At 46.1% G+C, this 27,578-nt stretch overlaps 1 protein-coding gene across 1 annotated transcript; it reads right to left on the minus strand.

The window, feature by feature from the left end:
- Positions 1-9,469: 9,469 nt before the first annotated feature.
- LOC113452379 (zinc finger protein RFP-like) lies at positions 9,470-27,131 on the minus strand. Its single transcript, XM_087923253.1, has 9 exons — positions 27,039-27,131; positions 22,115-22,563; positions 21,697-21,792; positions 14,785-15,015; positions 14,671-14,693; positions 12,220-12,335; positions 11,853-11,879; positions 11,437-11,469; positions 9,470-10,673 (listed from the first exon to the last, which is right to left on the minus strand). The coding sequence occupies exons 2-9, from the start codon at positions 22,526-22,528 to the stop codon at positions 10,117-10,119; spliced, it is 1,497 nt and encodes a 498-aa protein (XP_087779379.1). The 5' UTR covers positions 22,529-22,563; positions 27,039-27,131; the 3' UTR covers positions 9,470-10,116.
- Positions 27,132-27,578: the final 447 nt, after the last annotated feature.

Genomic DNA, 27,578 nt, shown 5'->3' on the forward strand with positions numbered 1-27,578 from the left:
GTGATCTTGATTCTATCCCTCTGTTGATGCAAAGGGCCTCAGGGAAAGGGATGTGCAAGCCATCCCTGGCCCTTAGGACTGTCTCACACACACAACCCCTTGTGATTGACGGGTCTCCTTTCTGGATCCTAAACTAGCACTTTCCAAGGACAAGCAGGATGTGGAGCAAAAGTCGGTTTCCTTCCCTCCCCAGCAATGAAACGAATATGGAGGCGAATTAGCCTCTTGTGAATTCCTCTCCATTCAATCCGGCACCTGAATTCAACACAGATGCAACAAATCTAAACTACGTGATGCTCTTAAGATGAGGCTACTGAGTTACAAAAGGCCTCAGGGAAAGGGATGTGCAACCCATCCCTGGCCCTTAGGACTGTCTCACACACACACAACCCCTTGTGATTGCGCTTCGGCTACTTGGCAAGCGGCGCATCATCTATAAGTGAGCAATGAGCACTTAAAGTCTGCTCTACCGCTTCCCAGTGCTTTGCAGCCCTCTAAGCCACAGGGGCCTCCCACCTTGGCAACTTTCAGCCTGTTGGACTTCAACTCCCAGAAGGCCCCAGCCAGCCTTAGAGTCCGCATCCTGACCCCAATAATCTCCGTCCTCACTTTACCGACCTTGGAAAGACAGAAGGCTGAGTCAACCTTCAGCCGGTGGGCCGAGTCTGCCTGTAGTATTGTGTTCCAGCCACCAGGGCACCACCTCATGGTTGCGGTATCTTGTAGTTGTGGGATTGTGGTTTGCGACCTTCCCAGCCAGATTCCAACGAGCAAAGTCAATCAACGGGGAAGCCGGATTTGCGTAACCAATGTGTGATTTGCTTATTGTCCCCTGTGACTATCACTAAGTGTTGCACCTGATGAGTCTGGACTCTTTTTTTAAAAAAACAAATTTTATTAATTTTTAAAAACAATACACAAACAAACAAAATGTAGAATATAAAAACATAAGACATCTCTTCTGAAAAAAAAAAATAAAACATCTTATTTAAAGACAGCATAGTTCCAAATTATCACATTTCCATACAAGCACAATTTAATATGCATATTTATCTTATATATTCAACTTCATATTTTTTCCCAACTTCTCTCTATTTCTCCCTTCAATTATATTTCTTTTGCCTTGATTTGTTTATATTCATTGTAACTGTTAGATCGGTGGATCGGGTCACATAAGAGGCAAGACGCGAAAGTGAACAATCAGCTCTTTATTGTAGCTTCAGAGCAAGGACAGCTAAAGTGTGCGAGCCGCTTGGCTTTATACAGCCGGCTGGCGGCTCGGTGGCCAATGGCAGCGCTTTGAATCTCCCGCGATCGGCTCGGCCAATCGCGGTAGATTCTTAGTGCTCCAATCACAGTCATTCAGTGGACCAATCGGGTTGCGGTCTGGGTGGACCAATCAGAATGCGAGTCTACAAGAATGTTAATACAGAACACCCCTCCCCTCATGGTTTCGTCCGATGCAGCGTTGTGACATAGTCGCGCAGGTAGGTGGGGCTCCGACTCTGTCTAGTTGACCTGCGTGGTTCAGTCTGTGTGTGATCGTCGGCCGGTTCGGCCGGGCTCCGCGTCGCTCTCAACTTCGTTGATGGAACCGCCTGGAAGGGTGAGCCGGGCGTGTTGCCGCAGCTCCTGCCCGGACTACCTGGGTTGGTCGAGTTGCGGTTCCTGTTGCTCTTGCTTGGTCTTTCCAGGCTGGTTGAGCTGGCTTGGCTGTACCTTCCAGGTGAAGATCCCGTCTGCGACAGTTCGAGGTCTACTGGTGAGTATGGCTGGTTTATTTGAATGTTGCTGTCTTCTGGTGGGGGGTGTTTGGCTTGCGTTGGGGGGTGTGCCGTTGATGATTCCGGCCTTTTGTCGTTCCCCAGCTTGGTTGTTGAGGCTTCCCCTCCCTCTCTGGTTTCCGTGTTTGTTGTTGCTGAGGCGTTGGGGGTGTTGGCGGCTAGTCTGGACCATAGCTGGTCGATGTGCCGCTTCCAGCTCCTTCCGTCCGTCGTTTGGAGTCTGTATGATCGGGGCCCGGTTACCTGTGTTATTTGTGCAGGTACCCAGAGGGGGTCTCCCGTGAAGTTCTTTGCATAGACCGTGTCCCCGATGTTGAACGCCTGGTACCGGCTGGAGGAGTCTGGGGGTTTCTCTGGGTTGTAAGTGGGGTGTAGTCGGTCAGTGGGGACCTCAGTTTCCTTCCCATCAGCAACTCCGCTGGGCTCTTGTTCGTGGTTGTGCTCGGCGTGATGTGTTGTATGAAGAGTAGCTTGTTTATTTTTTCTTGGATGTCACCGGTTTCGATTTTTGGATGGTTTTTTTGTGTATTGGACTATCCGTTCCGCTTCTACCGTTCCGCCAGGTGAGCCGTCGAGGTTAAGGCGTGTCTGATGCCCCGTTCGGCCAGGTATTTTTCAAATGCCAGCGGCGTGAACTGTGGCCCGTTGTCCGACACTATGATATCCGGTAGCCCATGCGTTGCAAAGAGTCTGTTGAGTTTGTCGATGACTGCTTCAGTTGTTGTTGCCCTCATGGTGCTTACCTCCAGCCAGTTGGAGTAAGCATCTACGGTGATGAGGAATGTATGCCCCTTGGTTGGCCCGGCGAAGTCTATGTGTAGTCACGACCATGGTCCTCTGGGGGTTTCCCATTCCAGGATCGGGGCGGCGGGGGGGTGGCTCTCGACTCTTGGCACCTGCTGCAGCCGGCGACCCATGTCTCGATTTGTTTGTCCATCCCTGGCCACCAAGCGTAGCTTCTGTCCAGGGCTTTCATCTTGACAACCCCCGGGTGTCCCTCGTGCAGCATTGCCAGCACTCTGTTTTGTAGTGCTTCCGGTATGACTACCCGGTCTCCCCAGAGTATGCACCCCTTTTGTGTGAACAGCTCCGTTTGGCGGTTTCGGAATGCTTTGAACTGTTCGCGCCGTCCATTTTCCGGCCACCCCCGCTCTACCCAGCTCAATACCCGCGCCAGCCGTTTGTCTTTATTTGTTTCATGGGCAATGTCTGGCGCGGTTAAGAGTGGGCTGGGTAGGGTCTCGATTTGCAGGGTCGTCGTTGTGGGCGCTGGGTCATCGTCTAGGATGGGTAGTGGTGACCGGCTTAGTGCGTCAGCGTGCAGAATGTTTTTGCCGGGCCGGTGTGACAGTTCATACAAGTACGCGGCAAGGAACTTGGACCACCGCGTCATCTGGGGCGACAGGATGTTCGGGGTGGCCTTGTTCCCTGCGAGTATCCTGAGCAGGGGTTTGTGGTCCGTAATGATCGAAAAGTTCCTGCCGTAAAGGTACTCGTGGAACCTTTTCACTCCGGCGACGATGGCGAGGGCTTCTTTGTCCAGTTGACTGTAATTTCTTTCCGGCTTGGCCAGCGTTCTGGAGAAGAAGGCAATGGGTGCTTCCTTCCCGTCGGGTAGGGTGTGGCTGAGGACTTCTCTGATGCCGAAAGGTGATGCGTCGCAAGTTACCGTGAGCGGGAGGGTCTCGCTATACTGGATCAGGACTGCGTCCGATGTCAGCAGGTTTTTTGTTTGTTGGAACGCAGTCTCCTCCCGCTTCCCCCAGGTCCAGATGGCCGCTTTATCGAGTAGCCGGTGTAGGGGTTCCGCCACGGTCGCCTTCTGGGGTAGGAAAACATTGTAAAAATTAAGCAGTCCCAAGAATGCCTGTAGTTCCGCCTTGTTTGTTGGTGTGGGGCTTCCTTGATGGCTCTGAGTTTCTTCCCGGTTGGGTGTATTCCGTGCCGGTCCAGGAGGTACCCAAGAATTTGACCCTCTCGGTGTGGAGTTGGCATTTGTTTCTTTTGACTTTAAGGCCGGCGTCTTTGAATTTGCTAAGCACCGCCCTTAAACGGGTCTCCAATTGTTCTCTATTGGCGGCTGCGATCAGCACGTCATCGAAGTAGGGAACCACTCCTTTTATTCCCTGGAGGAGCCTTTCCATGAGGCTTTGGAAGACTCCTGGGGCGACGCTGACTCCAAATTGGAGTCGGTTGCACCGAAGGCCCCCGGCGTGTAACAATCGTTTGCACTTCGGCTGTCTCCGCATCGACCGGCAATTGCTGATACGCTTGTGCCAAGTCGAGTTTTGCGAAGACCCGGCCTCCCCCCAGTGAGTGCAGAAGGTGCTGTACTACTGGGACGGGGTAGGCGCTTTGCTGCAGTGCGTGATTGAGGGTGGCCTTGTAGTCCCCGCAAATTCTTATGGAGCCATCGGGTTTGATGGGGGTGACTATGGGCGTTTCCCAACGGGCATGGTCGATGGGCTCTAGGACACCTTGCGCGACGAGCTTGTCTAGTTGCTCGTCGATTTTTGGCTTGAGCGCAAAAGGCACTCGCCGAGGTTTGAAGCGGATTGGGGCGATGTTAGGGTTAAGGTTGAAAGATATAGGGGGCCCTCGGTACTTGCCTAGTGAGTTGTCGAAAACCTCTTGGAATTCTTTTACGAGAGTCGCTTCCCAGTCGGCCTCGTCTGTGTGATGGATGCCCGTCACCTCGATGCCTAGCGGGGAGAACCATTGCAGACCGAGCAAGCTGGGGCGGTCCCGGTCCATGATTGTGAGTGGCAAGATGTCGGTGTGGTTCTTGAATGTGACCTTAAAATGCCCGATGCCGGCCACAGGGATGCGGTTTCCCAGGTAGTCTTTCAGGATTAGCTTCTGGTCGTCTAGTTCGTTGTGGCGGATGGTCGGGACTAGGCACTTGATTGTGCGCCAAGAGACCATTGAGAGGTAGGACCCAGAGTCCACTTCCATCTCGCAGGGCTGGTCCTCGATGCACAGTGCCACGTGTACCTTTCAGGCGTCCATGGTTGATGAATGGCCGATGACGACCGTCTGGTGGGTTCCTCGCGCCGCTGTGCTTCGCTGAGTCGTCTGCTGCGGTTGTCGCGGCTCCACCGGCTCTCGGTCAGGCGGTCTCGGTGTCTGGGGGGGGGGCGCTGTCTTTTCGTCGTGAGCTGTTTCCTCGTCGCTGCGGGCTGTAGCTCTTTTTGTTCCGGCACACCTTGGCGATGTGCCCCCGCTTCTCGCAATGCCGGCAAATGGCGTCGAGGAAATGGCATTCGGAGCGGGGGTGATCGCCGCCGCAGCTGGCGCAGTGGAAACCCAACTTACGTCCCCTGCGGTCCCGGCGGTCGCGCTCGGTCTGTAGCCGATGAATTTCCTCGTCTTCGTCCTCGGTGTTGGATTGGGGTTCGAAGTCGCCATGATGCGTGGTCGTTTCTCGGCGGCTGGCTTCCCCGGGCTTCACGGTGGCTGAGGTCGCTTCATTGGTCGGTGGCCGTTCAGTCGTGTTGGCTTGTCTCATCCGGGCTGCTGACTGGCGGGTGGCCTCGGCGGCGGTAGCCTCGGCGAGGGCGTCGGTGAGGGAGATGTTGCCTTTGGCCATCAGCCGGCTCTGCAGCATGGGGTCTCTGAGTCCGAGGACGACTCGGTCCCGAAGTGCCTGGTCCAGGTCGGGGAATTCGCAGGGGCCTCCCAGGTTCCGCAGTTGAGCCACGAAGTCGCCGTTGGTCTCGCCTTCGCACTGATTGCAGCGGTAGAAGTCGTGCCTACGGATGAGGATGGGCACGGTAGGGGCGTAATGGCGGCACAAGATGGGCTCGAGGTCAGCCCAGTCCATCTCCTTGACGTCGGTGGGCTTTGCCAGTGCCTTGGCCATTTTGAATACCGTGGGGCCACAGTGTGTTAGAAATACTGCCCGTTTCCTCTGGCCGTTGGCATCCTTGAGGTTGCTGCATTCCAGGAACATCTGGAAATGATCGATGTATGACTCCCAGTCTTCGGTTGCTGGGTCGAACGGAGTGGGCGGCAGGGTGCTGGCCATCTTGCTGGTCGTTGAGCGCCATTTGCCACGTGTTAGTTGGTCCTCGCCTCACGATCCCACATTCGTCGCCAGTGTTAGATTGGTGGATCGGGTCACATAAGAGGCGAGACGCGAAAGTGAACAATCAGCTCTTTATTGTAGCTTCAGAGCAAGGACAGCTAAAGTGTGCGAGCCGCTTGGCTTTATACAGCCAGCCGGCGGCTCGGCGGCCAATAGCAGCACTTTGAATCTCCCGCGATCGGCTCGGCCAATCGCGGTAGATTCTTAGTGCTCCAATCACAGTCATTCAGTGGACCAATCGGGTTGTGGTCTGGGTGGACCAATCAGAATGCGAGTCTACAAGAATGTTAATACAGAACAGTAACCATCTGTCTTATTTGCAATTTCATTATTCTCTTCCAACATTCTTCTAGAGTTTTATTAATTCAAACATAGACAAATAAAACACAAAACATAAATACATAAAACTTCTTTTTGGAAAGCGGCTTAGCCCCGGGTTAGATCTTTTTGTACAGGCGTAAATCAAATTCATGCTCACCTAATATACTATTTCATATCTTATTTAACATTCTATATTTTCTATATATTTTCTCTCTTCTATTCAGTCTCTTAATTCTATTTATTTCATCTTCACTTAGATAATTATGCTTGCATCTTTTATCCGTTCTCTTTCAATTATCTATTTATCTTTTCTTTCTAATACAATATTTCTCCTGTAATCACTGGATGAAGTATGACAACTTTTTATCTTTCCCCTAAATTTAACACTTAAAATAATACATACTTTCCATACTGATTCTGCTTAGTACATTCTAAGTACTACATTTGGAATATTAAAACAAAAGTAAAAAAATAAGCTTATAATATAGTAAAAACAATGTTCCATAGAAAATTAAGCTCTATTATTAAATCTTAGACATTTTTATACATTCCCTTTAATGTATTATTAACTCATATAATATTTCAGTTTACTAACTCGATTTCAAATACTAATATCTACAATACAGTCTTATGTACTTTTGCAGAATCTCTTTTTTTTAAAATTGTATTTTACCCTTTGTCTCTGAAAAAAACCTGTTTTTTAACATCTTGTTTTAAACCTTTATGACTTCTTTTCCCTTTTCCCCTTCCTTTCTTATCAATTCTAGCCTTTTTGACCCCCCATCTCTCAATCTCCACTCTCTTAATCATCCCTCTCTGTTGTATTTCTCTTTTCTGTTGCTTTCTGACATTGTATCAATTTTTCACCTTATTTTTCCCTTTCTTGGTTGCTTTTTGAAGTTCTAAATTCTCCATTTTCTTTCCCCCCCCTTTCTCTTTTCTTCTTCAACTAAGATTATTTGTCCATTAAAGATGGCTTCTTCTTTATCATCCCAGCTTTCTTGTTGTTGTATTTCCTGGAAGGTGAAAATCGCCATTTCTAAAAAGGTTTTTCAGATTTCCATCAGCTATTTCCATAGGGAAGGAGAGTGAGAGAAAATAACTATCCCTTTCAAACTTTCTTCCGCCGCTTTTACAGTCTTTCTGGGAAACAATGTATCATTCAAGAGATTAAATTTCCAGGGTATTTAGAGATTCCTCGTTGTCCCAGTTCAGCCAAAAAACTTTCACTTTCTCCAACTTCCTCCTGCACAATCTTGCCCAGCTGCAGGCTTCTTTGTGGCGGCCATTGCTGACCGCCGCTCCACCGCCTTGGGAAAAGGGAGTTTAGCCGGCTGAGGAGGGGGTTTGTGATACCCCCAAGCCCCTATCCGGATCTCCCCTCAGATGTTACATAAATTATCAACAGGATAATTGGGCTGACTTATTGCTGTTTGCCGAGGTGGCATACAACAATTCTGTTCATAGTAGTACCGGGTTCACCCCCTTTAAAGTGGCGTCAGGACAAGACTTTGTGCCCATACCTGAACTTCCTCATGAAAAGCCTAACATCCCATCACTAGACGAATGGATATCTCAACTCCAGCTTAACTGGGCAGTTGCTCGCAAAGCGTTAGATGACGCCCATCAGTCCCATAAGAAATTTGCGGATAAAAAGAAAGCCCCACAGAAGTCCTATCAAGTGGGAGACAAAGTTTTCCTGTCCACCAGATACTTACAAACTACTCAGAAGTCGAAGAAACTTGGCCCTAAGTATGTAGGTCCTTTCACAGTTGAACGAATTGTGAATCCTGTGACAGTCCAATTGACACTACCAAAAGCTCTTCGACGAATTCACCCAGTTTTCCATGTTTGTTTGTTGAAACCTGAACACACTTCTGTCTTGAGACCAACCCAGACTGATCCTCCTATACCATTGCTGGTTGAGGGTGAACAACACTTTGAAGTTAAAGAGATTTTGGACTCTCGAAAATGGAGGGATCGCCTCCAATACCTCGTAGCTTGGAAACATTTTCCGTCTTCCCAAGCTGAGTGGGTTAATGAGAAGGATGTTAGAGCCCCTAAACTGATCAAAGACTTTCGCACAAAGTATCCTGATAAACCCTAGAAATGTGTATGATTGTTAATCAATGCTTTTATGTTGTTCTCTCTTACAGGACTAACGTCTTTTTTCTAGGAGGGCCGAATGTCAGCCTTTAAGATCTTTTCTACTTTTCTACTGCTTTACATCTTTCGGCTGCCATGATTAACGGGGGGAGGAGGCGGGATATCTCTGGGAAGAGAGCTGGAGGTGTTACATTCTTGTGTTGTGTAAATGAGGAGTGGGGGGGGAGGAGTATAAATTCTTGCTCTTAAGTTTCTATTTCCTTGCTTAGCCTTCTTTCCTTTGCGCAACTGCGAATCCTTGTCAAAATATGTCAAGGTCAACGCACAGAGGCCTCATCATACTTTCTGCAGGGGGTAATTTTCCTTCTGGGTGTGTGGGGGGAGGACTTGGAGGTTGTAACATACCCGTTATAGTTTGTGTCTCCATCTCGAAACTAAAAGTTTCCCAGACTTCCCACAATATCCCAAACTACAGCCTATCCCCTTTTCCCGTCATCATCGCATCACATGAACCAATCCCAAAGTGAGTTCCTTTTTGTTCCTGCGCCACACTCTTATCGCCTTGAACTAACAAAAGAATTCCATTTTGTCTCCTGAGAGCTACTCAATTAAAATCACTCCACTCCCACTTTCTCAAACTACGTGGCAGCATTGACACAAAGCTGACACAACCTGTGAGCATAGAACTTCCTTCTTAAGAGAAACCAGCTAAACCACGCCCAGGCTCCTAGCTGTCTGACCTAGCAACGACAGATCCCATTTCTTACTCACCAAACAGTTCCCGTTGGCTGACTTCTTGTTATGGCTATCCCAGCTCCTAATTTCTTATATACTGACAGTGCCTGCCTAGCTTTTAAAATTATTTGCCACTCACTTGTAATTCTGTCATGGACGCTTTCAAAGGTAATCTTAAAAACTTATTCAGTGTCTGTAAATCGCCTAGATAAATGATACAAATAAAACATAAACATTGTTGCACCAGAAGTGGCATTCAGCAGTCTGACCAGTTCTGGAGAGCCGGTAGTGGAAATGTTGAGTCGTTCAGAGAACCGACGGTAACCTTTCCCCTGGAGTGGGTGGGAATAGAGATTTTACGGTATCCTTCCCCTGCCACACCCACCAAGCCATGCCACGCCCACAGAACCGGTAGTTAAAAAATTTGAATACCACAAATTTTTAAAAAGTTTTTAATAAGTTCAGAGTAACATAAATGTAGAATCGCATGCAGGTATTAAGGTATCATTTTTACTGATTATAAAGGCCCTTTAAATGTCTCTCTCTCATCTAAACTGTGAGCCACAGAGTCAGGCAGGGATGCCCAACCTTGGCAGCACCTGGAGGAGGCAGGGCCTTCCAACACCTGAATTCCCCAGGTAACTCTGCTGGCTGGGAATGCTGGGAGTTGAAGTCCGCACATCTCCCGGGAGCCCAGGTTGAGCAATGTCATGTTAACGCACAACAAGGATGCAGCACCTGGCAGGAGGGTCTTGCCCAAACAAGGGACCAAGTGGACTCAGCTGGGCCAGGAGGCATCACTGGGTCGGAGCCCCATCACCTCTTGGTCAGTCGGAGCCACGAAGCTCTTGGCAGCCCCCAACCAGCCTGGACTGAGGACGGCAAAAGGATATGGAGGTCGGGCATGGCGCGGGGAGGGGAGACCCCATCTGGTCCTCTTTCCAGATGTGGCCATGAAGGCGCGAGGAGGTGGGGCTGAGCTCCTCAACTCTGGTCAGTACGTGAACTGTTGTAAGTTGAGGACTACCAGTCCCAAAGAGTTTTTATTTTTTTATTTTTTAAATATAGTTTATTAATTAATGATTAAAGACGTTTTAGAAGTGGATATTCCTCACATTTAAGAGTGACCCCCTCCTGGCCCAGATAGAAAAAAGGCCGGAGCGTCTCCCCTTGGAGGGGCCCCGTCTGGAAGGTGTAGAGGGAAGCCTCCATCTCCACATCCAGGAATTCCACTTTTTTCGCCTCGTAGTCCAAGCTCACCTGCAGTCTCTGCCTTGACCACTGCAGCTTCTGCTGAACCTTGGAGAAAGTGACCATCTCCCCTTTAACACTCCTCCCCACGGCCCAGATTCCCTCCTGGGGGCTCAGCTGGAAGGTCCCCTTCCTGCAGACGGACTCCTTGGCCACCCCAACGGCCCAGCATGCTGCACCCCGCACCAGGGCATTGTCTTCCGCCTCCTTCACGGATACCTCCCACCAGTGCCATCCTTTGTTGAATCCTTGATAGCCCAGGACACAGAATTCCCGGCTGAACATCCCGGGCACATCTGGGTAATTCTGGTATCTGTCGGCCCAAGTCACAGCGAAGCCCTGGCACAGGAGCCAGGGGTGGGCAGTTGAGTCGTTCGGAATGACGGAGACTGCAGGACGGAGAACAGAAACTCTTTTAAGATGGGCTGAGAACAGGGTGTCAACTCATAAAACCTTTCTAAGGTCTTTTTTAGAGTTGCCCACAGAAAGGGAGGGGGGAAAAGGGCTTTGGAAGAGCAGTGCGGCAGTTTGGAAACCAAAAGTACATTCCACACCTAGCTTTTTAGAGATAGTAACTAGGTGACTGAAGTTTCTCCCAAGCAAATATCTAACTGGAGAACATGATTGATGACTCTGGGCTACGGAGGGCAAAGCAGGGCGGGGCTGGGTGCTTCTGAGCCGTTTGGCCCTCTCTGGAGCCAGAGATGCAGTGGCTGGCAAGCCCCCTGGCCAAAAAAATGGGACCAATTCCTAAGTACAGCAGGTCTCTGCAGCCGGAGGTCAGTGGGGGCTGCCTCTGCAGTTGGGGGGTTGTGGGCAGTTGGGGGTCTGACCCACCCTAGGCCCTGCGCTTACTTCAATTCCCCAGGGCACCTGGAGATGGCACCGGTCATCCTCGGCTTACAACTGTTCCTTTAGTGATGGTTTGAAGTTACAATGGCACTGAAAGGGTGACCTACAACCATTTTTCACACTCACGGCCACTGAAGCCTCATGGCTGCAGAGCCCCGAGGTCAGGGGTCCCCCGTTTACTAGGTGCCTGGCAGGCTGGTTCAGGAAGGGCCCTGGCCAGGCAGGGGAGGCCCAACATCCGCTGCCCTCAACGGACTCCACCCGCTACAGAACGTTCCCTCTTCCTCCGTGTGCTGTTACCTTGAGGATATCTTGACTTTCCTGCAGCAGGTGCTGGGGAGGAAGGGATAGAAGTTAAAATCAGGGGCTTCTCCAAGGCCCCCACCCCACTTCTCACAAAGCCCAGCTCAACACCGAGACCCCCGCTGGGCTCTTCTATGCCCGGGAAGCTGTAAGCGCCCTCTCCCCCGTGGCTCTTTTTTGAAAGGGCCAAGGGGTGGCAGGGAAGGGCCGGCTCCGCCTGGCTTCTGAGGGACCCCACTCCTCCCCAGAGGCTGCCTTTGGGGCCCTCCAGACTCGGGCTTCCACCCCACGGAGGAAGCCCCTCCTGGCAGGCATCACTCCTGGCGATGTGGGAAACCACTGCTGTGAGGCCTGGTGGTCTTTGTAAGCCCCTCCCCCACTGACGTCCCCCCCACCAGCCCCAGGGGGTTTACCTGTGGTCAGATGTCGCTGCAGAGAGGCTGAGATTCGGAGGACGAAAGGAAAAAAACGGGGCCAGGATGAGAAACAGCCACCCACGGGCAACGCCCGTGAGCAGAAGCCACCCTGTTGGCAGCAGCTTCTCTGTCCCTGCCAGGTGCCCAGGGAACCCCCACCCCAAGGAGCATGGTTGGGGGGGGTGAGTGATCGGTGGAAGTGGCAGCCCCCCTCACCCAGCCAGAGGTTGGATGGAGCCGGTTTGGGTCTGGCTGTCCCAACATCCCCCAGTTGGAAGGGGGGGGGCAGAAGGAGGGCCCAGAACTCCTGGGGCTCCTCTTGAGGGCCCAAGACCCCCAGCCCCCTCCTGAAAGGGCCCCTCACCTTTGTAATTATTCACAGTCTGCCTTACAAAAGCGTTGTTCTCCAAGAGGGTGCGGAGTCTGCCTTGCAGCCTGGGAGAGATGCTCTCTACGCGCCCTACCACGTAACTCTGGCACCTGTGACACAAGGAGGGCGGCTGTCAGGGTTCCGGCAGTTACTCCAATTAAATCATGAGCCTTGAGCCGCACTCCCAAAGCTAAAGAGGATTTATTTGAAGGTAACATTCCACGTCCGGCACTAACCTGGGTGTAGCCAACTCTGAGATACGTAATTCACTGTCACCCTTGATCCTGCTTTCCCCGCCCACCCCCGGGTCTATCATCCAATGAAAAACATCCATAGCCAAGAGTCATCAATCATGCTCTCCAATTAGATTTTTTTGCGGCAGAAGCTTCAGTCATCTAATCAGTCTTAGAATCAAATATGAATGGAATGGACTTTCGATTCCACACTGCCGCCTTCTCTTTGAAATTCCCCCCTTCTTTCTGTTGGCAACTATAAAACGTGTATACAAAATGTTTTATGACTTGACAATGGCCTCACACAGGTACCCGGCTGCCTCCCCGCAACACAGGGGGGCTGGGTGAGGGCTGGGTTGGCCATGCGGTGTGTGAAACAAGCCGGTCCTTTCCAGCATCTTGCCAGGTGAGTACAGGTCTCAGGTTTTCCAAACCTGAGTTTGGCATGTGCCATGAATCCTGACTTGTTTGCTATGCAACCGTTGTTTGTTGCTTTGATCGCAACCGACTCTGCACACTGAACCAGTGCAGAGCTCAGTACAGAAGCGAGAAAAGTCACAAACTCAACGCAAACGTCAGTGTGATTCTGATCTTACTGTACCAAGGACTAAGGGGTCCAAAGCAAAGAAACCAGGTTTCCTGCAACAACTGAGTTTCCACCGCTTCCCTCCACCCCAAGTGGACAGTCTGCCCAGGGGATTGTCCGAATGACTGCGGAGAAAGCGAAGCTCCAGCAGAAGAGAAGAGTTGCCCCCGAGGGTCCTTGGGGACCGGCTGTTTTCTTGCAGACCTTTCATTACCCAACTGAGCAACATCATCAGTGCTACGGGGGATTGTGGTTTGCTCTCCTTTCACCTATAGGTAACCCCCAACTGCTCATCTTGTGAATGTTCAAAGTTACGGCAGTGAAAAAAGTGCCCTCCGGCCATTTTGCAGAGTTTCAGCCTTTGCAGTGTCCCCACGGCCACAGGATCCAAATGCAGATGATTGGCAATGAGCTCACACTTATAACCATTGCTGGATTCCAAGGTCACGTGGCCATCAGACAACCAAAGCCCATGGGGAAGCCTGCTTCAATTAACAACCAGGTTACTAACCTATCAACGACAGCGATACGCTTAAAAAGTGTGGCGAGAAAGGTCGAAAAAACTCAGTTAATGATTGTCTCACTTAGTAACAGAAATCTCAGCTGTGGTCATGAGGTCAAGGCCTGTCTGCACTCTTGGCTTCCCCTGAGAGTATTGCTGGGACCGTCGTTCTCTCCTTGGGGGCTCCCAGGTTGGGCTGCTGTTTGCTGTTGGATTGTCGGTCTGCATTGTCGGTGCCTCATCTGTGTTGTTTACAATGCCTGAGCAACCACTGAGGCATAAACAGCTCAACTGAGAGCAACCTACTTGTGCATCAGGAGGGAGCGAACACCACTCCCTCCCAGCACTGATGGTGTTACCTAGTCAGTGTTGTGGCCCGCTGGCAGCTGTTGCAGCGGGCAACAGACTCGGACAGTAGTGAGGAGGTTGGGGAGGAACGCGGGACAGTCTTGGAGGCTGAGGAAGGTTCGGATGACGGCTCTGGGTCGGAGGCAGAGATGGGGCCAGGGCAGGCTGGCAGTCATCAGCTGCCTTCAGCCTTGGACAGCACTGAGGTGGGGGAGCTTGTGGAACCGGTCCCCAGCCTGCGCATACACAGAGCTGCCAAAAGGAAGGAACAATTACGAACTCAGGGTCAACGTGGGAGTAAGGCCACAGGTAGACAATGAATGTCCCCTCCCATCCGGATGAAAAGAGAAGCAAAAGGGGAGGGGGCTTTTGCAGGAAATTTCTCTGTATAACCCAGGCCTTCCCTGTCAGCACTGAGTGTGGAACTATTTACCAGGCAGCGTTCCAGGATTGATAAGGCCTGAGCTAATTAGCAAAGCTTTGCAAGACAGTTTGCCAAGCCGTTGGCTGACTGTGAATGAAATAAATTTACATTAATGTAATAAAAGAGGTTTTGCCAGGACCCAGAATTGATTTAGTGCTTTTTGGGGATGCCTAGGACCAAACAGTTCGGTAACGAAACATCTGCAGGAAGTCAGTCGAGCTCCGAGAGCACCAAAGGCCCCACGACCAGCATCTCTCGGCCACAAAATCTGAAAGGATGCAGCCACCCCAGAAATTCTGGGCGCAAACCGACCCACAAAGCCAGGGGTGGGGAAGGGCAAGATGGCGCCTACCTGTCTACGGTGTCCTGGATGTCCTGAAAGAGGAGAAGAGAGAAATGGGTGCTGACCCTCGTAAGGGTGGCCGGTCTCCCCTCCCCCACCCAGGAACTCTCTGCTCCCTCCCACCTGCAAGAATTTCCCGTCCGGCTGGCGGCACTTCCCCTCCGTCTGGGCCATCAGCTGCTGCAGGCGGGAGGCCTCCCCGGAGAGCTTGGCAAGGGCCACCACCCACTCAGCCTCCATCTTCTCCTCCTGCTCGGCCAGGCAGCCCAGCCAGACTGGCTGCCTCTCTCGGAGCAGCTCCTGCAGGGACTCCAGCGCCAGGCTCACCTCCTGCTTCTCCGCGGCAAGCAGCTCCTGGGGGGCAGAAGAAGAGGGGGGACTCAGGGGGAGGGGGGAGATTTCCCAGCCGCAGAACCTGCCTCCTGCCCGCTCCCCAAGAGACCCACCTGGCACTCGGGGAGATGGGAGGAGCTTGCGCCGTGGCGATACGGTCTGCAATCGAGCTCCTCGATTGCAGCCGATATCTCCGCCACCGGCCGGTCCAACGGACCTACGCTGTCCCGTAGGGACAGCCACCGTGAAGAGCATACCCTGAGGACTCCGGGGATACCGCAAAATCCCTGGAGAGCCCGGGTGAAGCTCTTCTTGCCAGCGGCGGAGAGGCAGCCCCTATGCTGCTGAAGCCGGGGCGGCTCCAGACGGAAAGAGTTTGAGAAAGAGTTTGTCGGTTGGGTGAGAACTTTTTTTTTATTTAATTTTTTGAGTTTCGAAAGTTTACTCTAATTATCTGAAGAAACCTGTGTGATTTTTGTTTTTTTTTTGACAAAATTGACTTAGCGGCGTTTTTTTTAGGGAAACGTCAAAGAGAGAATCCATTTTTTTTCTTTTCTTTGCTTCCGGACTCTATTGTTATTTATTGGATAACTGGACTGTTTTTTTTTTCTTTTATATATTCATATGTTTTATTCTTCTTCTGGACTTTTTATTTTTTTTTCTGGGCTAGAGGCTTCTCTTGACTTTGTTTGATTTTTGTGTTTCTGTTTTGTGTATTGCAAGCCGGCTTTCCCTTAAGAGAGGAGGGGGGAAAGTGAGAACTATGATACTTTGTAACACTGCCACCTAGAGGCTCGGAAATATTTTTAAAAAAAACAGACTCTTCTTCTCAAGGACATCCCCTGATAAGATAGAGGAAAGCACTTTGTGGAATATTATTACAGGTGTCTTTCTGGATATACATGGCTCAGCTTTGAAGCTTGTGGGAAAGAGAAGGGAGTTATAATTAGAGCCTTGGATATTTAAATAGAGTGCAGTGTTGTTGTCTTTTTTTGAGTTCTGCCAACCCCTCCATTAACATCAAGGTCCTTACTTTTAAGCTTGATTTATTTGCAAAGGGAAGCCTCTGAATTTCTTTTTTCTACTTTTATTTTATTTTGATTTAACTGATTTTATTTTTTCTCTTGCCCATTTGGATCCTGTTTTTCTTTTTCCTTTTTTTTTTAATGTACATCAGTGGACTATTTCTTTTTCCTCTTCTCAATTGAGGTTTTTTTTTTTTTTTCTGGCTGGACTAAGGTGTGGAATTTGAAGAAACTTATTTTTCTTGGTTTTTGTTTTGTTTTTGTTTTTTCTCTTTTTCTTCTTCCCTTCTTCTTTTTTGGCTTTGTCTTGTTTATTATTATTATTGGGTTTTTATTTTTACTGTTACTTTTCTATATGGTTTTTTTCTCTTTTTATTGGATTAAGGTCAGGAAGAATTTGAAGAATTTTTTTTCTTTTTCTTTTTTTCTCTCACTTTTGGCTTTTTTATTGTTGGCCTTTTTACCTTGGATTATAACTTCATATTTTTTTCTCTTTTTTTTGTGGATTAAAATTTGAAAAACTTGAAGAGTTGGAACCACTTAAAATGAGTAAGAAATTTATATCTTGGTGCCTCTATGTCTGCTTCTGCCTCCCCACCATCTGGACAGCGCTCAATTCAGACATTGTTAAAACAAGATAAAGAGAAAGAAAAAGAACAAGAAAGAGTATCCTTCCAGATGATTATGCAAGGAATTCAAGATCTTAAGGTAAAAATGGATACTATTGAACAAAGAACAGGTAGGATGGAACAGATGATGGAAAAATATGAAGAGAGACTCCAAAATGTTGAAGAGGGAGGCAAACAAAGAGAGGAGAAAATTGGAAATATCGACAATAGATTAACAGCGATTGAACAAGAAAAAAGTGAGATGTTGAAGTGGGAGTTGGATAGATCAGAATTTTATCTCAGATTTCAAAATATAGAAGAAGAAAAAGGACAAGATCTGGCTGCGATAATGGTAGGAATTCTGGCGGAGGCGCTCGAGATAACAGAAGAGAAGATGATGGATGGAATTGATGAGATATATCGAGTTTTTACAAGATATGCGATGAGAAATAATCTACCCAGAGAAGTTCATATTAGATTTATTAAAAAAATCTCTGAAGACACAAATATTGCAAGCAGCAAGAGAGAAGCCACTGAAATACAAAGGTAAAGAAATTTTGGTTTTAAAACAAATACCTAGAAGAGTGAGAGAGATGAGAAGAGAATACCGATTCCTGACTAAAAGGTTATTGGAAAAGAGGTGTCTTACAGGTGGTTGATTCCAGAAGGATTGATGTTTACGTGGCAGGAACAGAGACATAGAATTGATTCAATCGAGAAAGCAGAACTGTTTTGTGCAGAGGTTTTTGGAGGGAGAGAAGGAGGAGCAGGAAAGGAGGTCCCATCAATTGAATCCCAAGAGGAACAAATGGAGGTTGGAAAAGAAGAAGGTGCAGTAGGTGGACAAGTGGATATTAAAGATCAACGTGAGGCAAGACCCACGAGAGTGGTTAAATCTAAATATAAAACATAATTATGGAAGAAAAAAAATTGATTACAATGAATATAAATGGACTGAATTCAGCTGCTAAGAGAAGGAAGACTTTCCATAAATTAATGAAATTAAGGTTCGACATAATTTGTTTACAAGAAGTTCATATTAAAAAGCAACATGAACAATTGTTATTACAACCAAAATTAGGGAAATTGTTTACCTCTTTGACACAATCCAAGAAAAGAGGGGTGGTTTTATATATTAAAGAGGCCATTCCAGCAAAAATGATTTATACAGATGATGATGGGAGAATATTAATGGTAGAAATAATGGACAACAATAGAAAGATACTTTTGATTGCAATTTATGCACCGAATGATAAACAGGAAGAATTCTATAGAAAATTACATACTAAGACTGCCGAACTTGACTATGCTAATGTAATTATGATGGGAGACTTTAATGGAATTGTGGATAATAAACTTGACTATATTGCAACAGCAGTAAAGCATAACAGGAAAACTCTTCCTAAATCCTTTTTTAAAATGATAGATGAATTAATTTTAAAAGACATATGGAGAGAAAGAAATGATAAATCTAAGCAATTTACGTTCTATTCAAATAGGTCCAGACTGGATATGATTTGGATCTCAACAGATTTAATGTCTAGTATTCAAGAAGTAAATATTGAAACAAGTACTTGGGCTGACCATAACCCATTGACAATTGAATGGAAGGGACAAAGGAAAAGATCGAGATGGACATTAAATAATTCTATTTTAAAGGATAAGGAATTTATACAATGGATGGAGAAAGAATTGGCCTTCTTCTTTAAAGAGAATAGAAAAGAAGACACCTCAATACAGAATGTTTGGGACACAATGAAGGCCTATGTTAGAGGCTTGATAATAGACTATACAAGAAAAAAGAATAATAGGAAAAGGCGAACTCTTAAAGCCTTGGATGATGAATATAAGGGACTTGAAAAAGAATTACAGAAAATGCCACACAGAAAAGATGTTAAAATGAAACTGGATATAACTAAACATAAAATGGACTTAATAGAGAAAGAAGAACTGGCACAGAAAATTAGGAATGCTAAACAGAATTATTTTGAGGATGCAAATAAGCCAGGTAGATGGCTAGCATACAAATTGAGAAAGGAGAAAGAGTCGAGGAAAATACACGCAGTTAATGAGCGACCAAGGTAAAATTTGTTATGGCAGCAAAGAAAAAAAAAGAGATTATTTATGATTTTTATAAACATTTGTATAAGAAAGAAGACATTGATGAGGAGAAAGTTAAACAATACCTGCAGAATGCCAATCTACCTAAGATACCTAAAGAGATTGAAGAAATGCTAGAAAGCAATATAACAATGATGGAGTTAAGCCAAGCATTTAAGAAACAAAATAATGGAAAGGCACCAGGTCCAGACGGGTTTCCTGTAGAATTTTATAAGACCTTTCAAGAACCACTGTGTATTCCACTGTTAGAAGTTATGAATGAAGTTATGTTAAAAAGATGATACCTAAAACATGGTCAGAGGCCTACATTACACTTATTCCAAAAGAGGAGGCGGACCTACTTCAAATCAAGAATTATAGACCGATTTCTTTACTAAATGCAGATTATAAAATTTTTGCTTCAATATTAGCAGAAAGACTTAAAAGGTACTTGAATAACTTTATCCACCCAGACCAAAATGGGTTTTTGCCAAAGCGACAAATCAGAGACAATATGAGAGTAATTCTGGACACCTTGGAATACTATGAGGCGCATCCTGAAAAGCAAATGGCTTTGATATTTTTAGATGCTCAAAAGGCATTTGATAACGTGAATTGGAGATTTATGTTACTTTTAATGGAACAGATGGGCTTTGCTAGAAGATTTATTCAGGCAATAGAAGCAATTTACAATGAACAAACAGCTAAGGTAATGATGGAGGAGAATTTACAGATCCTATTAATATAAGAAAAGGCACAAGACAAGGTTGTCCTCTTTCTCCCTTGATATTTGTATTGACTTTGGAAGTGTTGAACAGAAATATCAGAGAAGATAAAACTATAAAAGGAATGAAAATTAAAAGGAAGAATTTAAACTACAAGCCTTTGCAGATGACCTAGTCTTTATCTTGGAAGACCCTATAGAAACAGCCTCGAAGCTGTTGGAAAGATAGAGGTCTATGGGGAGGTGGCTGGTCTGAAAATAAATAGAGATAAAACAAAGATTTTGTCAAAGAATATGTTGCTGAAACAAAGGGAAGAGTTGGCAGAACTGTTAAAATTCAAGTTACAAACAAGGTTAAGCATCTGGGGATATATTTGACATCAAGATGTAGTACATTGAAGGAGAACAATTATATTAAACTTAAACAACAGATAGCTCAAGATTTGAAAAAATGGGAGAACTTACAATTGTCATTAATAGGAAGGATTTCAACAATCAAGATGAACATTTTACCCAGAGTCTTATTTTTGTTTCAAACAATACCAATTAGGCTTGGAAAAGAATATTTTGAGGATTTAAATAAAATTGTTTTGAAGTATATATGGCAAGGCAAGAAAGCAAGAATAAAGTTAAAGCTTTTACAGGATGCTAGATTTAGAGGAGGGTTTGGTCTGCCTAATTGGGAGTTGTACTACCAAGCTGCAAATTTGACGTGGGTTAAAGAATGGATAACATTAAGGAAAATCAGATTGTTGACATTAGAAGGTCATGATTTGTTGTTGGGCTGGCATGCTTTTTTTATGGTACAAGGGAACTAAAACACAGGGGTATTTTAGAAGACATTATATACGGGAGTCTCTGTGGTTGAATTGGGAGAAGATAAAAAAACAGTGTTATTTGAAAATTCCAGTTTGGTTATCGACGATAGAAGCATTCTCTTATCCTATAATTTATAAAAAGGAACAAACAGTTAACTATGGGGAATTATTAGATGAAAAGGGTGAACTTAAATCGATGCAAAAACTGGAAGAACAAGGTATACAGATGAATTGGTTTTCATATTTGCAAATACATTCAAAGTACTATGAGGATTCCAAAGCAGAGGGATTTTATGATAAGCAAACTGACTTGGATAAGATTTTGATGGGTACTGATGAAAAGGTGATTAAAAAATTGTATGGTTATTTATTGCAAATTAAGCTTGAGGAAGAACAAGTTAAAGAAACTATGATTGCGTGGGGAGGAATTTTGGATATGGGATTGATTTAGAGAAATGGCAGAAATTATGGTCGCAAAATTATAAAATGACAATGTCTACAGCCTATAAAGAAAACTTGTATAAGATGTTTTACAGGTGGCATTTTCCCCGACAAGGATAGCAAGAGTGTTCAAGAACAAATCCGAAAAATGCTGGAAATGTCATCAGAAACCTGGTTCATACTATCACATGTGGTGGACTTGTGAGGATGCTAGAAAATATTGGACTAAAATCCACATGTGGCTGGAAAAATGACAAAGAAGCATATAGACTTGAAACCGGAGTTTTTCTATTGGGAATCCTACCAGATACTTATAGTAAAGAGTTGAAATATTTGATTGTAAATGTATTGACTGCTGCTAGGATTGTATTTGCAAAAATTGGAAAAATGAGAAAATTCCATTGCAAGAAGAAGTTATAAAGAAAATTTTGGAATGTGCTGAGATGAGTAGATTGACTTTTGAAATTAGAGAGCAAGAAGATAAACAATTTTATTTAGTTTGGGATCTTTTCTATCAATGGTTGAATGATGAAATATTAAAATATAAAAGTTAGATAATAAGGAATAATAATGACTTTATTTTCCCTTTCCTTTTATTGGTTTTTGATACTATATCTATATAATAGTTTTCTTTGTTTCTTTCTTTTTCATATTTGGGATAGAATTGGTATGATTATAAGATTTGTTTTAGAATAAAATATTTAAAATATAGTTATCTCATAAAGGCATGACCGAATAAAAGTTTAGTCAAATTTTTCTTTTTTTTTCTTTAATAGCGATACTAGGATTTATAAATTTGTATTGATAAGAGTATTATATAAAGTAACTGTAATTGTGACTATGAGGTGAATGCACAAAACCGATGGACCAACCGACTTACTGTGTGTACAAAAATATGGGGGAGCTGATACTTTTATGTTTTGTTGTTGTGTTTTCCATGTTAAAAAAACAATAAAAATTTATTAAAAAAAAAAAAAGAGACCCACCTGGCACTCTTGTCGGCTCTGCTCCTCAACCCGCCTCTGCTCCAGCAACTTCTGCTTCTCCTTCCTCAGGGGCTCCAGGAGGCCATCCAGCATGGCCTGCGTGCAGAGGAGAGGGTGCCATTCCTGGGTCCCAAATGGCAGCGCTCCCACCCAGAGGGGGCCACAGGGACCCTGTGCCACGCTCAAGGAGAGCCCCTGCTGGGGGCCCTCAGGGGCAGGCAGGGACCCACAAGGAGGCGGGCAAGTAAGAATTGGTCTCCGCCACCTTCTCCTCTCTCGCTGCCCCAAAAGAGCCCGGTTCTCTTCTGCCATTTTTTTAACTTGGTAGCTCTTCCCATCGTTCAGGGGACTTGGGGTGACCCCTGTGCCTGCCTCCCCCAAAACAGCTGATGCAGTGCCCCAGGGAGTTGGCACCTACCTTGTACCCCTTTGCAGCCTCGGGCAGAGAGAGGAGCAGGTGGCCCTGGTGCCCCTCCAGGCAGCCGGGGCAGAGGAGGCTCTTCTCGTGGGAGCAGAAGCTCTGCAGGGGCTGCCCGTGTTCCTGGCACAGCCGTTGGCCGCTGCCCTCCTCCTGGGCTCCCTCTGACAGCCGAAGCTTCTTCACCAGGCGAACCATGTTGGCCAGGGCCCGGTTGGGGCAGGCGCTGCTGGGCTCCACCTTGGCTCTGCACTGGGGGCAGGAAGCCTCAGGGCCCAACTGGGCCAAGCAGTCGCGGCACAGGTTGTGCCCGCAGGACAGGACCATCGGCTGCTCGAAGAAGTCCAGGCAGAGCAGGCAGGTGGCCTCCTGGCTCAGCTCGCCCAAGGCTGTTGTTTCCCCTGAGGTTGCCATGGGGCTCTTCAGTCCCCTTTCCTCCTTTGCTGAACCTGGAAGAGGAAGCTGCTCATTGGCTCCTTCTGGGACAGCGCATTTCTCAGCCCCTCCCCCAGAGAACAGAGTGCTCTGAAGCCCTCCTCCAATTAAATGGCTTCTTGCAAAAGAGGGAGGGGTTGCCCAGTAGCCAGAGAAGCCAGAGAAGAGGACAAAGGAAGCCCCCTTGGGGTCTGGGGCGGCCTCTTTGGGCATCCATCCGATCGCTTTGGTTCCCTCAAGCTCAGCCTGGCCAGACTTCCGGTGGATGTCGTGACGAGACCACAACCAGCGAACGAAGGTTTCCGTTCTTGCGCTGGCTTCTCGCCATTTGTGGGCTCTGTACGGAGCTGAAAGCCGCCTTGGAGGGGCGCTGAAGTTAAGAAGAAGCACTTGGTGAGGTTCTGGGGGAGAAGGCAACTCCCCTGTAGAAACCCCGAACTTGTTCTCTATGCCACGATGGAGAGAAGAGCACGCCAAGATGGATGCTACAAAGTTGGGACAGCTGAGGAACATCTTAGCGCGGTGCTGGAGTGGAGATTGGGAACAGAGTTCGGAGAAGGGTGAAAAGAGTCTATATTATTTGTGAGCTCCGGTTTGCAGGACTTCGGTGGCAGGCAGGAATCTGCGATCATGCTCGGTTTCTGCCTGGGCTCGCCTCTGGAGTGCCCCAAGCCAGCTGGCTTCGGGGCTAAGCCACCCCATAGAGGTGGTGAAGACGGAGGAGCTCCAGCAGGGTCGAGGGGAGCCGCACCTCTCCTCCTCAGCTGGCCAAATTCCCTTTCCCGAAGGTGGTATGAGTGGCGGTCAGAAATGGCCGCCTCAAAGAAGCACTCAGCCGGAAAAGAAAGTGCAGGAGGAAGTGTTTTGGCTGACCGGGATAAGAAGCAACAACTAAGGTATCCTGGAATTTAAATTTTACAAAAGCTACATCACTCCCAAAGAAGACTCGGAAGCAGCGAATGAAAGTGAAAAGGGAAAGTTTATTTTTTTCACTCTCCTTCCTTACGTTGACAGCGAAGACAGATGAATGAGAAATCTGGAAAACCCGCTTTGGCACCAATAGATAATTAAACTGATAATATAATTAAAAGCCAAGGGGACAATAAAGATTGAATACTGAATACTAAAAAAAAATTATTATTTTTTTGCTATAAGTGGGAAGGGAGAGGAAAATAATAAGGGCAGGATTTAAGGAGGAGTCTGCCTGGAACTCAAAAGAATCTAAAGATAAATCTCAATAAGACTTCTAAAAATACATTTTAACTGGAACTTTGCAACTAAATAGTAACCCCAGGAAGAGAAAGTGAAAAAAAGAAGAAAGTGTTAAAAGAAATAGCTTGTGTGTATTTGGATTGCTTGGTGACTTTGGGACTTCTGGATATTTGAATGACCTCTCCAATGGCATCACTTGTGGATAAACTGAAAATGGAATTTAAGAAATATAAAGAAGAGGCACGAGAAGGGAAGGGCTCTCTTGGCTCTGTTTTTCAATTTTTAGAAATGGCGATTTCTACCTATGAGAAACTACAAGAAAAGACTGCGCAACAAGAAGATTGGGACAAAGAAGAAGCCATCTTTCATGAACAAGTAACTTTATCTGGGGAAGAAAGGAATTTAAGACTTAAAAAAAACAGCCAAAAAAGGGAAAAATAATGTGAAAAGTGGATATAATGTTGGAAAGCAACAGAAAAGGGGAATACAGAAGAGGGAAACGGAGGTGGAGAGACAAGGGGGTAAAAGGGGGAGAGAGAAGGAGAAAGGGAAGAAGGAAGGGAAGAGAAGTTACAAAGGTTTGGAGGAAGATGTAAAGAAACAGGACTTATTCAGAGATGGGTGAAAATTTAACTGAAAAAGGGATTCTGTAAAGGTACATAAGATTGTCTTGTCTTGTTATATTTGTATTAGAAATAAAGTTAGAAAATTGGAAACAACATACGATTAAAAAGTGGGATAAAATAGTCAGTGTAATTCAGTGAAATTTTTGTGAACAAAATAAATGAAATGAAATAAATGAGAGAATTGAATTAGGAAGGAATGGGAACATTTTAATTACTCAATGTTTTATAAAATATAAGTGAAGTAGGTGGGAAGGGATTATGGAAAGTTGATAAGTGTTCCCATAGAAGTATGATATTTATTTGAAAAGTAATGTGTAAAATGTTTAAGATTTAAATAAATATTAATATTAATGATAGAATTGAATTGGTATGGATTGTTGTTTTAATTATATATTCATAATTTTATTTTTTTTAAAAATAGTGTAGTTTTAGAATGTACCAAGCAGAATCCGAATGGAAGTTATGTATTATATTAAGTGTTATAATTTTACGGGAAAGATACAAAGGCGTCATACTCCAATCAGTGTACAGGGGAAATTTTGTTTAATGAGAAAAGATACTAGACAGCTGAAACAGGACAAAGAATATAAGTATAATGATTTGAATCGAGATGAAATAAATAAAATAAAATTAAGAAAGTCAAAAGAGGGGAGAAGCTATATAGAAAATGTAGAATGGTAATGAGATATGGAATGGTATATAAAAATGAGCATGAACTTGAATTTGTGTCTGTACGAAGAGATGTAACCCAGAATCAAGCTGCTTTCAAAAAAGATGTCTTGTGTTTTTATGTTTTAGGTTTTGTTTGTGTATGTTTGTTCTTAAAAATCAATAAAATTTTCAAAAAAAAAAAGAATCTATATTATTTGTAACTACCCCAAAAACTATAACAGGGAAAAATAAAAAAAATGTGCTAGCGGCGGATAGAAGAAGAATTTGGAAATATAAAGAGTTTTAAAGTTTTTTTAAAAACTTAAAATTTGAAAAGGAACTAATCTAGAAGAACATTAATTTGGAATTGGCAATCAGGCAGGATTTGGCATTAAAAGGCATTAATCTGAATGCTGGAAGTAATTGTTCTAAAGAGGAGTCATATTTGGTTTTTGAAATTGGTAAAGCTAAATAAAGAAACGGAAAAAGGGTGGCTGTGAAACTGGATTAAAAGCGCCACTTGCTGATGAAAGAAAAATCCTGTAGATCCCTTCAAACTAACGACATTATTAAAAAGAGAAATTAAAGAAGGAATAAAAGAAAGCTGTTATAATAAGACCCCTGGACGTTGGAATATATTGTAATCAAAGAGTAAGGATATAGGAGGATACCATCTCTGGAATTCTTGGTGTTTTGGACTGATCAACATTGGAAATAAAGATTTGAGGATGTCGATATTTTAAAACACAGAAGAGACACTGGTTCAGATAAAATAAAATTATCTGGCTAGTGGACAACTGGAATAATAAGCTGTGTGCTGTGTGTGTGTTATTCTTCACCGCTCTCATTCCGTCTCCCTGTGTGCGCTCATTCTCCTAACAAAAGGTTATGCGGAGCCTGACTGGGAATAGATATAACTATATAGTAGGGTAATATTTTTAATTAACTATCTGTTTTGTTATTCATGTATATAAGATAATGAGGTAATGATATTATAAGTTTGAATGTATTGGCTAAGAGAAGATATACTTGTGTTAAAATGAGAGGCTAGAGGGAAGGGAACCTATAGAAAATAAAATATAAGCAATCGCGGCAAGTGTAATATTGGGGGAACATAATAGGGGATAATATAAATTAAGATGGAGTTTTTGAACGTTTAAATGGGAATGGCAGCTCCAAAGACCACAGGAGTATCTAAAGGTGTATTGTAAACATGGTGAGCCCAAGAATACAAGATGAAGGGAATTGGAGACGGATTCATATTTTTTTTAAGGAATTAAATATTTTGTTATCCACTTGTACCAGGCAATGAGGATATTTGAACATGGCGAATAGAAGGATGTATTGGTAGAAAGTGAGCACACACACCCCTCTCCTAGTGGAAGGAAATCTTCAAAAGGCAGAATGTGATCTTTCCCTGGAGGAGGAAAAGGAGAAACTGGTTGGAGAGACAAACCGGCTTCCCTGTCCCTCTTTCAGCTCCAGGGGGATGGGATGAAGCCCCGGACAGGAGGGGACGGCCCATCTCCCCACCTGGCAAGACTGCCTCAGGTGAGGCCAGGTGTGGTCCAGCTAAGGCCCCGCCCCTGGGAGCCTGACAGCCAATGGGATACATTTCTTAGAGAGTAAGAGGAGGGAGGGAATGCCAAGGAAGAGATGGAGGACCCAAAGGACTCGATCCGGAGCCGGTAAAAGGCCAGGAAGCCCCGAAGGGAGGCTGGGAAGCGGCCGGGGGGATTCTGGGAAGGATCGGAGGAAGAGGGAGACCTCCGCCAACCCCGCTGGCCTCCCAAAGGGGCATGGACAGAGTTCAACGCGAAAAAGCTTTGGGAGCCCGAAAGATCCTCCAGCTCAGCCCGGGCGGGGGGTCTCGGAGGGTCTTCCTCGGTTCGCCCCAAAGGCCCCCGGCCCCCCTCGAGAAGAGCAGGAGCCTCGCCTCAAGCCCCCCGCTTGGGGCCTTTCGCGTGGGGGCGTCACTTCTGGGGGGAAGGTGACCTCACCTGCGAAGCTCCTCTTCGGGCAGCGGACTGGGAGGAAGGCAGCTTCATCCGGGGCGCCTGCGCAGTGGAGCCGAAGGGCCGTCGGCGCTTTCGGTTTCGTTTCCCGGCTGGCGGGCGGCGGTCCTGCCCCCCCTCCCCCCGGGGGCGCTGCCTGAGACCCCCATCCAGTGGAGGGCAAGGCAGGATCCGGGGAAGGGACCGGCCACGATCCCCTGACGCTGCGCAGGGAAGGTCTCGGAAGCGCCGCCAGATCGGGGGGGGGCGGGGAGGGGGTTGGTTTGCCCAGTTTTTCCTTTTCTCCTCTCCTTTCCGCGTCAGAGGCCTGTAGGGGACGAGCCTAAGCGCCCCAAACGTGCCTACCGTCCCTGTCCTATAGTTTCTTTTTATTTTGCTTATTTGTATCCCTTTCACGTATTCACAACGGTGTTTATACTTATCCCTGTCATCTTGTCAGCCATTAAATCAAATAACTCAACAAGGTATCAGTGCATGGAAGGTGCGAAGATAGGTGGGCATCCTCCATGTTGATCCAAATAGGCA

The sequence above is a fragment of the Pseudonaja textilis genome, chromosome 2 (assembly GCF_049901715.1).
Source record: "Pseudonaja textilis isolate UNSWEBS1 chromosome 2, rPseTex1.2, whole genome shotgun sequence".
NCBI classification, from domain to species: domain Eukaryota; kingdom Metazoa; phylum Chordata; class Lepidosauria; order Squamata; family Elapidae; genus Pseudonaja; species Pseudonaja textilis.